Source organism: Zonotrichia albicollis, chromosome 1 (assembly GCF_047830755.1).
Source record: "Zonotrichia albicollis isolate bZonAlb1 chromosome 1, bZonAlb1.hap1, whole genome shotgun sequence".
NCBI lineage: Eukaryota > Metazoa > Chordata > Aves > Passeriformes > Passerellidae > Zonotrichia > Zonotrichia albicollis.
In genome coordinates, this window is record NC_133819.1 from 41,328,400 (window position 1) to 41,343,717 (window position 15,318).

At 42.9% G+C, this 15,318-nt stretch overlaps 1 protein-coding gene across 4 annotated transcripts in view; it reads left to right on the forward strand.

Moving 5' to 3' along the window:
• TGFBR2 (transforming growth factor beta receptor 2) overlaps positions 1-15,110 on the forward strand; it is a 60,178-nt gene extending 45,068 nt beyond the window's left edge. For all 4 annotated transcript variants that reach the window (XM_074539033.1, XM_074539026.1, XM_074539049.1 and 1 more), the window contains 3 exons: positions 2,110-2,251; positions 9,993-10,120; positions 13,565-15,110. In XM_074539033.1, coding sequence (XP_074395134.1) covers positions 2,110-2,251; positions 9,993-10,120; positions 13,565-13,744 — 450 coding nt within the window. In that variant the 3' untranslated portion in view covers positions 13,745-15,110. The remainder of the gene's footprint in view (positions 1-2,109; positions 2,252-9,992; positions 10,121-13,564) is intronic.
• Positions 15,111-15,318: the final 208 nt, after the last annotated feature.

The following is a 15,318-nucleotide window of genomic DNA, read 5'->3' on the forward strand; positions in this document are numbered from 1 at the left end:
ATGGTTTCCCATAAGAGCAAAAGAGAAATACATACTGCCTCTCTGACTGATGCACCTCAGGGCATGAAACATCTCTCAACAGCTTGAAAGAAATGTAAGATCTCCAGTAAAAGAAGATTCAAACATCACAAAAATGAAGTGAGATGGTCCCTCTCTAGAAGTTTTGGAAAATCAAGAACTGAAAGCAGACTGGTATTTGCAAAGAAGAAGCATATCCAGACTCTAGAGGGGCAATCAGCTTGGAATTTCCAGAGTTCAGATACCTAAAATGCCTTTGAGGCTCAGGAGTCACTTGTTTTCAAGATACAGAAAAAGTGTCTTTGGCCAAAAGACCTAATAATCTAGATGCAGATAAAGGGACATAAGTAGAATGGAATATATGATAAGTTCTAAGCAGGATGGATGTAAGATTGGCCTGATAGCATTCTTCAAGTCCATTTTTGTCTGCGCTTTCTTCTGTGCATTTTAGTTGTAGGCCTTCATCCTCCACTGTCCTGCAAAAGTGCAGAATCCTTTTTATTGCTGCAAAGAGCATGTTAAATGCCAGACCAGGACAGAACTTTGTGGCAATGTGAGGGACCTGTGTTTAGGCATCGTTTATCTTGTTAAAATCTGCAAGGTTTGCAGATGTTTGCCCATGTGCACAGGTAACCTTTTCAAGTTTTGGATGGGGTGTGCTTGGAGAAGAAATCCTGTGCTAGAGAGTTAATGGTGGGTAGCAGCAACCTCTGCTCCAGTGTTTCCATATGTACATTTTATGTAGGTAAGGGAGTCGGTGCTCACCTTGGTGGTGCTGAGACACGACTGTCCCAAGTTCTTCTTCAGTGTATAGCTGCTATTCACATGCTTGGCCTTAAATTCATCAGTGTCAATGCAGCAGGGAACTTAAATTTGGGACTGCTCACACTGATTTTTTTTTTCTGTCCTCTGTTTATAAAGGCTTTGATCCTACAACCCTTCAGATATTTTTGACACAGAGATTGCCTGCTGTTGCAAGGTCCTATGACAAAGCCATGTTCTTGATCTTTCCTTCTTCTTGTGATACTTTCCACTTTTGTGGAACATCTTCCCCTTTGCCCTGAGCCTGAGGTGATAAGACATGTTTACAGAAGCTTATAAAAAGAGTATCATAGGGCTCTGTCAAGACTGTACATTTACTATGTGGCTGTCTGCAGGTGCAGACCCAGTAACTGAAATGATCTTTTGCAGCCCTGCTTGCCTCTGGGCTCTGGAGTGATTGCTGTGGTGTAAACAGCTCATTTAAATCATATGTCCTACTGCATCACCCACTTATGTTTGTTCATCTCTGCCATTAACCAGTCTTCAACTTGAAGCTGTCTTTGTCTGATGAAAGACTTCTGTTTGCAGTTTTTCAAGGGGGATATGTTATTTATACCCTGTGAAGAGTTTGTCATTTGAGAGCAACTGTTGAGTGATCCAAGAATTCTTCCTTAAATCTTTTCTTGTGATAAAAACAGACTTTTAAACTTCACCTTCTGTAATGCAAAATCATAATCCAGATCTCAGCAAAGCTGCTAAAGTCATTGCTGAAAATTGCTCAGTATGAATAAAGTTTATGAGAATGTTTTTTTCAAAGGGGCAGATTTTTGGTTTCGATTCAAATGTGTGGTTCTGCATTCTGTATTTGTGTGTTTGCTTTCTTCTCCCAGGCCTGCATTTACTCTCCTTTTAAGCCTGCCATGAAAAGAAACAGCTAACACTGTAATATGCCGTGCAATATAATACAATGTGTTTCTTGCTCATCTGAAAGACACTTGGTCAGCAGCAATTGCTTCAGGCCCAAAGGTTGGAATTTATCTGTGAATGGCCAAAGAGTGAGAAAATTTATCAGTGTCAAAATTATTTGCTTAAGGAACTAACAAAGGCCTTTTTTTTCCTCACCAGGAGAGGTGCAAGTAAGTTGGTAGTCAGGACAATGCCAGATTCCCCTGGCAGCAGAAAATATGGCCTGCGCCAAGTATAGCCTGAATTTTTGGATACATGTCAAATGGCACTGTTTCTGTGAAAGCTGGAGTTAAATCACAGTGGAATCCAAAACATGAATTGCAATTTCAGCTCTTGAGCTCTCCCCTATCTCTTCTCCTGTAGGTTGGCACAGCAAGATATATGGCCCCTGAGGTTTTGGAGTCTAGGATGAACCTAGAGAACATGGAATCCTTCAAACAAACAGATGTGTACTCCATGGCTTTGGTCCTCTGGGAAATGACATCTCGCTGTAATGCTGTTGGAGGTAAGTGCCATCTGTTTTCTTCTCTCTAAGAGTATGTTGAGACAGACATGCTCTCATGGTTGTCTGGGTAGGTAAATGAACAGCATCCAGATACACCAGAAAATCTTACGGTTTAAGGTTTACACCAAAATCTTAAGGTTTTCTGGTGTATCTGGATTCTGTAAATTAACAGTCCTTCAGTAGTGTGACATGCACATGTGCATGAGCAGGCTTGAACACCAAGCACTGAGCACACTGAGTAAACTGATCCTCAGTTGGTGTAAGGATAAGTTTGCTGTTAGGTAGGTCACTTCTAAAGATTATTAAAGTCTGGTTTCCCTATGACATCTTGGGTAGCCATGGATTGACTCAGTCTGGTTGATCTCATTCAAAATAATTGGAAACATAAGTCAATTTGAAATATTAAACTGAAGAAGTGATAACTGCTTCCCATTTACTTTCATGGAATGTCAATTGTCAAACCTAGTAAGGGCCAGTTAAGTGTCACATTTGCTAATTGGTAATTTCCGTAAGAGGCATCATAGTGGGATGGAAAGTTTCCTGTTTTCCCAAAGTCACCAGCTGCGGCACATCATGCTTGGTGATTTTGCAAGAGATCATCCATATGAGAAATCAAGGGATGTTTGCGGTATAAAGTGTAGCGACAAAATAAAAATTATTGGAACAGACTATCAGAACAGCTCCATGAAAAGCTGCTGTGCTTGTTCATATTCAGAGTGTCTTCTGAAACCAAACTCTCCCTTTCTGCTTTGCCTAAAGTTGACCCAAAATTCCCAGTGTGCAACACTGGTATGTGCTAGAAATCAGAAAAGTTGCTGTTGGGATATCTACAATACATGTTGCCATGTTTGAAGTTTTTTACCTTTCTTTAGGAACTAAGATAAGACAAAGTTGCATGTCAAATTCTTCAGCCTTCTGGAATTGTCTGAGAGTCATTCTAAAAAATATTGCTGCACAGTTCAGGGCTCACAAAGGCAGTCTGAGGAGCAGGGCTGTAGAAGGTAATACTAATGTGGATATTATAGTAGATATGCAACTGTGATTTGATTTGTTGTCCTTCTTCCAAAACCACAGAGGCTCCCTTTTCACTGGACTTGGCACAGTTCCACCTTGAAGGGCTGCCATAGACGCAGAGACAGGGCAGTCTTGCAGGCTAGAGCACTGTGCTATGAGGAACATAGTGTACAGGAGGGAAACCAGTGTCCCAGGGGAAGATGTGCATAGCTGCTCCTTGTTTCTCTAGCAGCATCTGTGGGATACCACAAGGGAGGTCTCTGAAGCCACTCTGCACAGTGACTGTGTGGCTGCACCACGATGTCCATGTGCAGGAGGGAGGAATTGCCTCCATCTCAGTCTCCTGCTCTGTCTGACCAGCATTTGGTCTTGCTGGGTGGGCTGTATTGTGGGCAACAGATTTGCCCCTGTTTTCACCCTGCCAGGAAAGCTACAAAGTGAGTATGTGTGCTGAATGTGCTAGCATAAAAGCATGAAAAGAACACCAAATTCTTTTCTAGTCAAACATTTAAGGGTAAAACATTTGGTGGTTCAGGAGCTGAACCTCAGTCTGACATATTACAAGGCAAACCTATCCATATTTAATGGATCATGGTCATGCCTGCTTCTAAGTGCATTGGCACAACCTCAGCCTTTCATTAGCACTTTTATAAATGTGGCAGAGGAGATTTAAAACCTGAAATAAAGGAACTGTGCCCTGTCTCATGATCTGTCTCTGTTTCTTACATTTAGGAACTCACCTGACTAATATAAATATGAGCTATTCACTGTGGAGTCTTTCATCTTTGATGATGCCTGAGTCCCTTCCTGTTCAGATTTGCTGAGTAGGGCAAGATGAAGATTGCAGCAAAAGCAAACCTTATTGCTTCTGTTCTCAGAAGGCAACTGCTAAAAGAGGATATAAAGGGAGTTTCATAAGGAAGGAAAATCACCAGCATGTTTAGCTAGAAGAGATTGACCCATAGTAACCTTGAGAAGAAGAGCTGAAGTTATTTCAGTAAAGGGAAATATTTTTCTGGCCCGCCATCCCCTTTCAAGTGATGCTTAACCCCCACCCACATCCTGGTTTTCCCTATTCATTTCATCCCTCAGTCATTCTCATCACCAGAAACACATTTCTTGAATTTTATTTCTCTATTTCAGTCATCTTTCCTGAGGTGAGGTCCCCAGCAAAACCCCAGGAGCACTAGGGCAGATCTGTAGGGGTTGGAACTTGCTCTTAGCATCTCTGGCTAAAGCAGTTAAACACAACTCCCAGGATGTAGATCCCTTAACTTGTCACTGGCACTGAGCTGCAACAGCAGTGCACCATTATTCTCATTTCCTTCTCAGATTTTCCCCTGTTTCAAGCAGTCTGGTTATCTTTGCAGCCAGCTGGTGAAATACCCTTACAGTGATTCATGACTGCAGCTCCCCCTCTGCTTTTCTTCTCCATCTGTCACTTGTGAGACTCCCTCCTCTCCTCACAGCCTTCCTGAGGAGCTGCCTCTGCTCACGCAAACCCCTCTTTTACTCCTAGACTGTTTGGCAATGAGAAAAATGTCTTTGCATGTGAGGCAGAGTAGGCTGACCTGATTGCAGACAGCCTTTTCAAAGGAGCCTAAAAGATCTAGGCTCTGTCTTTGCAGGGCAGGCTTGGCTGTGGTGTCAGCTCAGGGCAGTTTTGAGGCACAGAGTGGGGAGTCTTAGCCAAGACAACAGCATTAACAACTTTATTTAGGGAGGGAAGCATGCAAGGAAGGGGGACTAATTGCCATTCAGCCACACAGAGGTACAGGGACTTGTTTCTTTTTCAAAGGGAGCTCTTGGGATTCATTTGTCAGTGTGCAGGTGTTCGGTGAGTGTGGGAGGTGATGCAGGCAGGTCCTTTCACTACAGATGCTTTGTCAAACACAGCCTCCACGCTATGCCAGGCCTCTTCAGTCAGCAGACATTTAAAGAAAAATACCCAGCAGCTCAACCCATACTGTGAAGCTGCTGTAGTAAATGAGCAGGTGGGGATTGGTTTTTGTGAAAGGCCACGCTGTTCGTTGTTACTTTGTTGTGCTAAATATGGAGAAGCAGAAATGGGGCACAAGGGAAAGGGAGACAGAGGCAAAGATCGAGGTTGACTGATTTTTCACCAGAGTATAATTTAAGAGGCATATTTAGAAACTCAGCAATACTACTTTGGGGAGAACTTCAACTGTTCCACACTGCTGTTAACTTGGTATTTCATTCAGCACAACAGCTGTGCGCCAGATGCTGCACGTTGCAAGAAATACAATTTTCATCTCAACCACTTGCTTTCAGTGTGACACAGCTTTGGTGACTGAGACAAGTGTAATTTCTCTGACAACCTCCTAGAAAGAAAAGAAAACCATCTGGTTTGAATTGCAACTGCTATGGGTGAGGGACTATTGGGGGGGGCAGGGGAGAAGGAGGGGAAAGGGAACTTTTGGATACACAGGTTTGGTGAAGAGGGAGAAAAGAAAGCCCTCATAAAATGGCAGTGTGGCTCGAGCAGTATTGTACTCCTGGAGTGGTGTCTGGCTTCAGTGTGGTAGCAGAGCTTTGTTTAAAATGGCGGCCTTGCTTTACCCGAGCTGTGTTTCATGTGAATAAAATCAGGAGTAATCTTATGCTTACTTGGAAAGTCAGCCAAGAGTCACATTTTGGCAACTAAACATTTGTGCATCCTGTACCTCATGAAATGCTCGGCTTCCATCACACTGACGTGGAGCGGTGACGTTCCTGGCAGCAGGGAGCAGTCAGATGGCCTGTGCAGCAGGGCTGGGCCTGCCCAGTGGGCCCTGAGGTGGCTGCAGCTGGGGACTGATTTAAATTTCTCCTTCTGTGAAGCAGAGCCAAATCAGGACATGTCTGCACTGCACTGGCTTGTAGTGGCATACAGCCCTGCTTGGTAGATCCACACAGTGCAGTGTCACCCCATGACAGGCAGTCCTGTCCTGGAAATTCTCCCAGTGTCACCACAGTGCTACATGTAAGGCAGCAAGTGCTGTCCTTCATCAAGCCCAGTAGATAAGGTCACTGCACCACACCCCGTGCTGAGCACAGATGTACTCTGTGTTTGCCACTTCCCACCTCAGGATTCACTGTGCATTGACTGAGCAGCCCCTAAACCTACACTGATGGCAGGGCTGGCTCGTGCACTCTGAAATCTTTAGAAGTGTGACTGGATCTTAGATCATCAGATGTGAAGTCACTCAGGAGGTATGTGTGCACAATGAGTTCACTCATCCCAATGCATCCTTCCCTCAACAGGGAAACCTAGGGAAATTTATGAAGTAAGCATTTGACAGCATCTTAAACTTGGCCTGAAACAGCTTTTGGGCCTCTGTTTTGGGCATTATTTTCCCTTTGTGCAACTAGTGCAAGTTAGCAGATTCAATACCCAAATTCCTCTAGCATGAAGAAAGACACCATCTGAACTATCTGTACACCCTACCCGTGTTTGCATGAGCTGTCACAGCAGCTCCGCCATCAATTGATTTATCACTTCTTCCCCCTCATAAGCTCTAAATAAAGGGGCATTTCCAAGGAACCTAGAAGTTCCCAAACACAAGCTCACTGCTGCAGACTCTGCCTCACAGTTGACTTCTGCTGGCCTTTCACCTCACTCCTGCTTTGATCCTGCATATAAAACATCATCCAACATGAGAAGTTGTCCCATGGAAATCAGTAAGATAGATCACATAAGGGAGTGTCAACAGGGTTTGCGGTATGCTTTTCTGACCCAAAGAAAATTTCACTGCAAAAAGCTTAGAGTAGAAAAAGATCACAAGTGAGCCAAATTTTCAAAGCTTTCATCACACAGAACAAATAGATTTTCAGTAATGTCTCTGTTTGGGGCTAAAAATCCTATCCCTGCCTTTCTGAAAACTGTAGCTAGACCAATGTCAAAAGAAACTAGAGGTTCAGCAGTTAGTAGTGCGAGTCAGCTCTCAACCATAAAGATTAAATGCTGGAGGTTAAAGTTGAAGGAAGTCTGCCATTTTTGAATGCTAAAGGTTCTGTAGTCCATGGTTCCTGTTATATTTATGGTACTTCATTCAGTTGTCATTTTTGGTGCCCAGCTGGTCTAAAACCAATGAAAAGAAACATATAAGGCATGAGAAATAGAATCAGCCTCTGTATACAGCCACACACAGGCATCTAGCCACAAACATCTTAACCTACCTCAAATTGACATCTGTTACATCTACTGCAGCACGTAAACATGATCCATGAATAACACCGGCTATTACTGCAAAACATGTCCGACACTTGAGATTCCACAACATTAGGATGACTTACTGCATGAGGATTTAGTGGGCTTTTTTTTTTACTTTCCAAGGGAAAGAGAAGCATGATAATAAATAGCAAGGAGATGCCACATGCTTTTCAACCTGAGGGAAGGCATGACTGTATTGGTAGAAAGTCATTACAGTGGATTGGCATCTGGCCTAAATTTCTCTTTCTTTACCATAAACAAAAACAAAGCAACAACAAAAAATCCAAATCTGAAAAATTTATTCAATCTTTATATTTGGAAGGGGAATGGTCATAACTTACAAACAATTTCTCAAACAGAAAAAATGTATTATGAACCTATCAATTGCCAGGAAGAGTTTTCCCTTCTCCTGCTTGAACCATCTCATTTACTTGAGCAGCCTTGAGATTTAATTAGTGAGAGGGAACAAGAAGTCAGCATCACAGCACCAGCTTCCCTCTGTTGGCCATTGAGACTCTTCTAACTCCTCACCCTGCAAGATCTCAGAATGTTGACTGGTGTCCATGACCACTACCACAACTGAACCATGACTGATGGAGATGGTGCAGGAAATGGCCATCTAGGTCATGTGATTTAAATTCTCCCGGTGAATTTTAATACTTTTGTTGGCTTTGAACATATAGGTATGTGCAGTATAATCATTGTGCATCCACTGCATGCTAACCCATGTCTGACTAGCAACATGGCAGCTTCCCTATTCATTTCTAGGGCTAAAGTCTTACAAATATATTTTGCCTGAATCATCTCAGACTCAGATTAATGTGGGTGAAACTGGTTTGCATTCTTGCACAGGAAAGAGAATGAGGCAGACTTTGGCCTTTGGGTCTTAGAAGATGGAAGTTTTGTTTCTGGGCTCTAGCCATTCTCCAGAGCATCTTGTGGAAAGTAGCAAGCAGCAGATTGCTAGGGAGAAGGAAGAAGGGCTCTGCAGGAGGCATCTACGGGTGATCTGCTGTGCTGCACACAGTTGTTTGCAGCTGAATCTCTAAATGCTGAGCATTCGAAGCATGAGGTTTAATATCCCTTCCAAAATGTTTGTTATTGTAACTTGGTCATTCTTTTTAAGCATCAGCCTCATTAAGTCTTTGTCTCATGGCCATCACATGCAAGTGAGATCTACAGCCTGACTTCAAGGCTTTGGAGAAAAATCCAAAGATAGTTGTCTTCAATACTACCTTGGTTTTATCATGAGACATGGCAGAAGGATCTGACCTGTGTCATCTTGATCCTTAGTTATTTTCAGTAGCATATCATCCTTACTTTTCTCTCCCAAAATAAACAAACCCAAGTGTTAGAGGTTCTTCCCATTTCTTCTGGGTCTTTAATCCCTATTTATGCATTCTCGGCAATTTTTAGCCCTTTTGAGGAGTGAGCAACACTGGGTACTGCAGTTGAACTTGGTTGTAGCATCATGCAGCAGTGGTTTGTCTCTCTGCTCATTTGTCTCTGTTCACACATCATCTGGGCATTCACATGCATTCTCCAGACTGCTTTGTAGATTATACTTCAGTTTTTCTTGCCCCCAATTAATTCCTAGAAAGAAATAAGAGGCAGCAGAACAGGCCAACTTCATAAATCTTTATCTGATAGCAGCAAGTCATTAGGCCTGTGAGTAAAGTCTCCATCTGTTCCCAAAGAAACCACAGCATTTTCTACACTGTGTCAGCATCTACTATAATATTTCCGCTCTCAGAGATTTCTTGAGTTTTCTCCAAGAGTCCCATATGTCTGCCTCTTCCTTTCTCTCTCCAAAGAAAAGCAAAGAAAATATGCAACATGCAAACAAAAACTAGAGTGGCAGCAACCCCTTCAGAAAGCTGTGCCCCTGTATCACAGGCCAAAACTGATCCATTTTGGGAAGGAAATCTAAAATAAGAGCAGACTACTACTTTCTACAAAAGAATGCAGCTTAGGAGTAAACAAGGGCAGTGTGGCAGCTTCCAGCATTGCTCCTTAACTGTATCTTTGCCCTTTCCTAGCAATCCCCACATTCACATCTACCATGACCTAGATATATTTCAGTTTATATTTCACCTGATAAGTGTGTGTGGACTCCAGGAGAGCTAAGGGAGACCAACTGTTCAAAAGCTTGGCTCATGCAAAACTCACCTTAAACCTCCTGTGCGTTTTACCTCAGCAGAGATTGAAAGGCTCACAAACCAGTATAGATTACTCTGCTTCTTGGACTGTTGCTAATATTATTATGTACTAAAGGGTTTAAATGAGAATTGTTTTGTTGGCTAGGAAACAAAAGGGGAGGGAGTGTGTGTGAGAAACACATTTGAAACATTTTTGAAAATGCCAACTGGCTTTGCTTTGTTTGGAGCTGGTCAAGCAGAACAGTGGCAGCGAGCAGCTAATCAGTAGCTCCTACTCCTCAGAGAACAACCAGCTCCCTCCACTCTTGGCACCAGCACAGCCTGGCTAAATACCCTGTGTTTGCTTCTTTCCCAGAAGTGAAAGAGTACGAGCCCCCCTTCGGCTCCAAAGTGCGAGAGCACCCTTGTGTGGAAAGCATGAAGGACAATGTCTTGAGAGACAGAGGGCGGCCCGAGATCCCCAGCTCCTGGCTTAACCATCAGGTAAGAGCACCACACGTGGGCAGTGGGAGCTGCACTGTACATTTAGCTGCTGCCTGAAGCCTGAGCCTTACCTCAGTGCCCTGGCCAAGAGGCTGCACCTCTCTTTGCATGGAGAGGTCTGTCGCACATGGAGAGACTCCATCACAGAGTAGCACTGGTGCTGACGTGGTTCAGGCACCACAGCCCTGGTATTCCTGCTGCACACCAGTGTAATCCAAAAGCAGTCAAAACAGAAACACTGGAAGCCTGAGATCCAAAAATCATCCAGAGAGCCGCAGAATAGTTAGGCCCTTAAAGTGCACTGTGTGTAGGCTCTGAAAGGGCAAAGAAAACAACTTCACACATGGGCCTCTGTTGCCGGCAGAATGAGAGCTTCAGACAAAATTTATTAGAGAAGCCCTCCTGTTGAGTCATGAGGTACAGAAAGGATCCCCTTGCTTTCTAAATGCCTTCTCAGAGAGGTGTCTACGTGTGGCTGGGCTGTCTTAGCCCCAGCTTTTGTCAACAGTTTACATTTTAAGGACTATATAGGTGCAATTGAACCATTATACAACTTTGTCCCACATGATTAAGGTTGTCAAACCAGATATAAAAATATAAATTATTTATTATTATAATAACTAGACAAAAAGGTCTTAGAGTTATGTACTACACAGTGCAGGAGCTGTAACGACTCGTATAGTGTGCACTATGAAGCAATATTGAAGCAATCATATTAAAGCAACTGTACTAAAGGTAGAAAACCAATTATTAACTTAAGATTGATGTCAGACACCCATGCCAACAGCCTTAGGCAAATCTCTTCTGCTCAGCATCGAGGAGTAACCTTGAGGTATTCTAACATAACTCCTCAATGGAGTTATGTTAGAAGATGCTGTTGTTGAAAAGTGGGACTGGGCTTTCATATTATAAAGCAATTGACTGTCAGATGTCTCCAGGCCAGCTCAGTCAGCTCAGCAGTTTTAGATAAGTTATTAATAGTATCACTTGTTTGTTCTTTTGTTGTGTAGTTCACCAGATCTGCCACATCTTCACCTCACTATCAAGATGTTTAACTTTCAGCATTATTCAACACCAAAAGCAGCATGATGCCCTTCTCCATTCACCACTGGTAGCTTTGCAAACAGGGCATTCTTCAAATTTGTTTTACCCCATTTACAGGGAGACCATCCTATTACAGAGGATCTTCAGCAGAAAAAGCAAATCTGAGTACTTTACCATGGAAACCAGCCATAGTTGTATCCCAACTGTTGACAGGTTTAATGAAATAGGAAATTAGTCTTCAGCAAGCCAGCTTGGTTTTATTCAGGTTGTGCATTAGCAGTCCATTTCCCTTGCATATCACAAAGCACTTTGTCAGCTTCCTCCATTCACGAGCACCATGGTTGCACTTCCTAGGCAATGGTAGATTTTTCAGTAGAGGAAACTGAATGGAAACAAGCCAAACACATGCATTTCTTCACCTTTGCTCTCAGTAGTTTTATCAGTAGAGATAAAATGTGAATCATGTTAGAGAAGTGAGGCTTGGTCATTCCACTTCTCAATGAAATATGCTGAGTGGTCTTTAGTGACAAAAGGAAAGTATCACAAACTTTTACAAAAGCCCAGGCAACCAAGAATATAATCTACTATTTCCATCAGGAGCAATGTAACACTCCTTTTTTAATTCCATTTGGAAAGTTAAAATCAGTCTGACAGCTACATAAAAAAGACCAAGTGAGTGGCTAAAATCAATCATCTTTCCAGCCAGGAACACCTGCCACCTGATGACTATGGCAGAATGCAGCCCCTTCCCGGACTGCAGGAACTTGCTCCTTATGTACTCAGCTGTGAGGGGTAGGCTATTGAGGAGGGGCTTTCAACAAGGGAAGAAAGTTGAATTTTGACAGACACCTGGATATCTTGGATATCTGATACTACCAGCACTAAAAACCCTTGACAGCAAGGCTGAGTGTGCTGAGAGTTGCAGGTTGAGGTACTGGCATAGACCTGTAGGATACACTGTGGATTTCATCGCCTCTGGGTTTATAAAGCAAGTAAAATGATCATGATTTGGACCTAGGTGTCCTGCATTTGACTTCAGAGGTTTCTTCCATGTATAAAACCCACATCTCAAACTGCCCCAGCACAGAGAACCCCACCAGCTGGGAGGCCATGCACTTGTGCTTGTGTCACCAGAATGGGCACAGCTGGCCCCAACAGGGTTCAGCTAAGAGTCTAAGGAAGGAGATGCCTGATAACATGCTTAGAGGACATTTAATGAAGGTGGATTTGATTCCCTTTGCCTGAATCCCTTCAGTGTTTCACATTGTGCTGTTTAAGATGCAGTGATGCATCAGTTTCTGCAGTGCTCTGACAGTTTGCAGCAGCTGAGGATCTGCTTTGAACTCTGTAGAAGTTGTTCTTACTGTAATGGCTCTTCCATATTCATTTCCTTCCTCTGCAGTTGTGTTTTTGTAATGAACTCATTATTCATCATGATAAAATTCTGGAACAGATTTACATATTACAATTACCCCACACCCCCCTTAATGAGATTTGTTGCACTATTGATTTCAAGTTAATGTTTAATATTTAATTTAATTTACTGCTTGTAATTTCAATGCCAGCAGAAAACTAATGTTATTTGCATACAGAGAGTAACATTCTGCTATTAGCATTGACATCAGTCAACATCACCAATTAGGTAAAATAAACAATTAATGCAGTGTTGTGAAATGTTATTTTTTTAAATAAGTTTAAGATAAATCCTACTTAATGGGCTTTTAGTATCATAAAACAAAACACAGTTTCCTGTGGCAAATACTTCATGTTTATAAAAATCATTACAGAGATGCAACTGTTTTTTTGCTCCTGAAAACATTTGCATTGGAATTGAAATGAAGGTTAAACAGTTACAACTGTGAGTGATGTGCTTAAGTGTTTGTGGGACTGTGGACCATATTTGCACATAGATTTAGGTAGTCTACAAGGAATTCATAAAGAGCTGATGTACAGCCCAATATTGCTGGCAATCAGAATTCTGTTTGAAAAACCCAAGCAGAATTCAGCATGCAGAGGCATGGGTTGAGCAGGAGGTCATGTGATCCATGTTGATCATATTTATTAAACAAAAAACCCTGCTTGATTCTATATCACTAGTCTGAAGCATCGTTGTTCTTGTTATATCAGACAACATGCCCAGAAATGATAGTTCCAGCTAAAGCGCTGAAAATATTGTAGTAGTGTTCCTTAAAAAAAAAAAAAAAAAGAAAAAGAAAAAAAAAAAAAAAAAAGAAAAAGAAAACAATGCCCCCAAGACAGAAGCTGCAGATCCCATAAAGGACCCCCAGGACACACGTGAAATAACCCCCAAATGTCTGAGGGCCTGAAGCAGCTCAGTGCGCGAGGCGTTGCTGGCGGCTGCCCCGTCACGGGCGCTGACTGTGTCTGTGCTCCCCGCAGGGCATCCAGATGGTGTGTGAGACGCTCATCGAGTGCTGGGACCACGACCCCGAGGCGCGGCTGACGGCGCAGTGCGTGGCCGAGCGCTTCAGCGAGCTCCGGCACCACGACAGGCTCTCGGGGAGGAGCTGCTCCGAGGAGAAGATCCCCGAGGACGGTTCCGTGACCACCGCCAAGTAGCGCACGCCCGGGAGCTCCGGGACGGAGGGAAGTCGCTCCTAGACGTGCTCACCTTGGCAAAGGAAGAGGTCTTGACCGGTGCCTTGACTTGCTTCCTGGAGGACTGAGGCTGTCACTACTCCCTTTGGGCTCCAGCTCTGGACAGGGAGATGTATTCTGGGAATTACAAGCTGGGGGAGTAGCAGTCATACCCTAGCACTGGCGGCCAGCATCATGTCGTAGGAGGAGCTATATATGGTAGCACTTCCTCAGGAAAAGGATTTGAAAATAGCCAATAACATTATGCACTTTATTAATGCCTGTATATAACTATGAAATTGCTATTTTTATATATATATATATATATATACATATATATATATATATAAAATGTGTGTGTATGTATATATATATATATATATATATGTATCTATATGTATCTATATATCTATAAACAGCCATGTCCTGGGAAAAGAAAAGTTACTAAAAGAAAGTGCTTCCAGGAAATTACCAGTACATTAGAAATCCCACCCCTTAGGGAAGGAGCCTGGGGGGATTGGTATAGCACCACACCAGCAATTCTGCACTAAGCGTTCTGCCAAAAAATAGGAATAATATGCAATAAGAAGATGACTTTCCAGGCATGTGCTGTGACCACCTGGCTGTCATCCTGCTGTTCACAGGAGCAGGAGCAGTCTCACAGCAGACAGGCAAAGTTGACTTTGCAGTTACTTGCATGGTCCTGTCTGCAGCACATTGTGGAAAATTCAGGAATGCCTTTTCCCTCTCACCTTAACCCCAAAGTCCTCAAAGTGTTCCAGAACAGGCATGTGAGGAGGGTTGGTCCTTCCCACATGTGTGTTTTGTGAGTTCATTAATGTTATATGTTTATTGCTTTGAATTTGTGCTGCTTGCAAACAGATTGCAAAATATCAGCAGGATCAGTTTTCCCCTCCTCCCGTTCCCACCCCCAAACCATACAGAACAGGACAGGGCCAGCAACAATCCAGGCAGATGTTTTATATTTGCTGAGCATTCTGAGTGTGGGCAGTCCTATTATTTTCCCCCTGTCTTTACCTTGATTGTGTTGCTATAAGAACAAACTTTTTTTTTCCCTTTTCCCTGTACAGTGTGTCTAATTGCTGGGCAAACCACAGTGTGACTGTTCCACTCTTTCTAAAGAAAGAGGCAGCAGCTGTTGCCTTTATTTTTGCAAAAAGACCTTGGAGGTGAGGCAAAGCTCCATAGCAATAGGTTAATGGCATATCCTGCCCTCAGCATTGCTTGCATTTAGGGCTGCCTCAGCAAGTCAGCAATTCACAGAATTAAAAAAAAAACAAAAACCAAAAACAAACCAAAAACAAAGAAAGACTTTTTCAACAGGATCTTTCAGACTTTGCTTGCATTCTTTCAGTTCCCCAAAATGCTTGAGACAGTTGACATCACATTGGGCCTATATACATGACAGCAGTGTGTTTAAGAAGTGCTAAAAATTTTGTCTTTAGGTGTTTTTCAGTGATTTATCCACTTTTCTCTTCCTCATGGCATGTCAGCAGGCCTTGCAATTTAGAAATTCAACCAGCACAAACCAATCC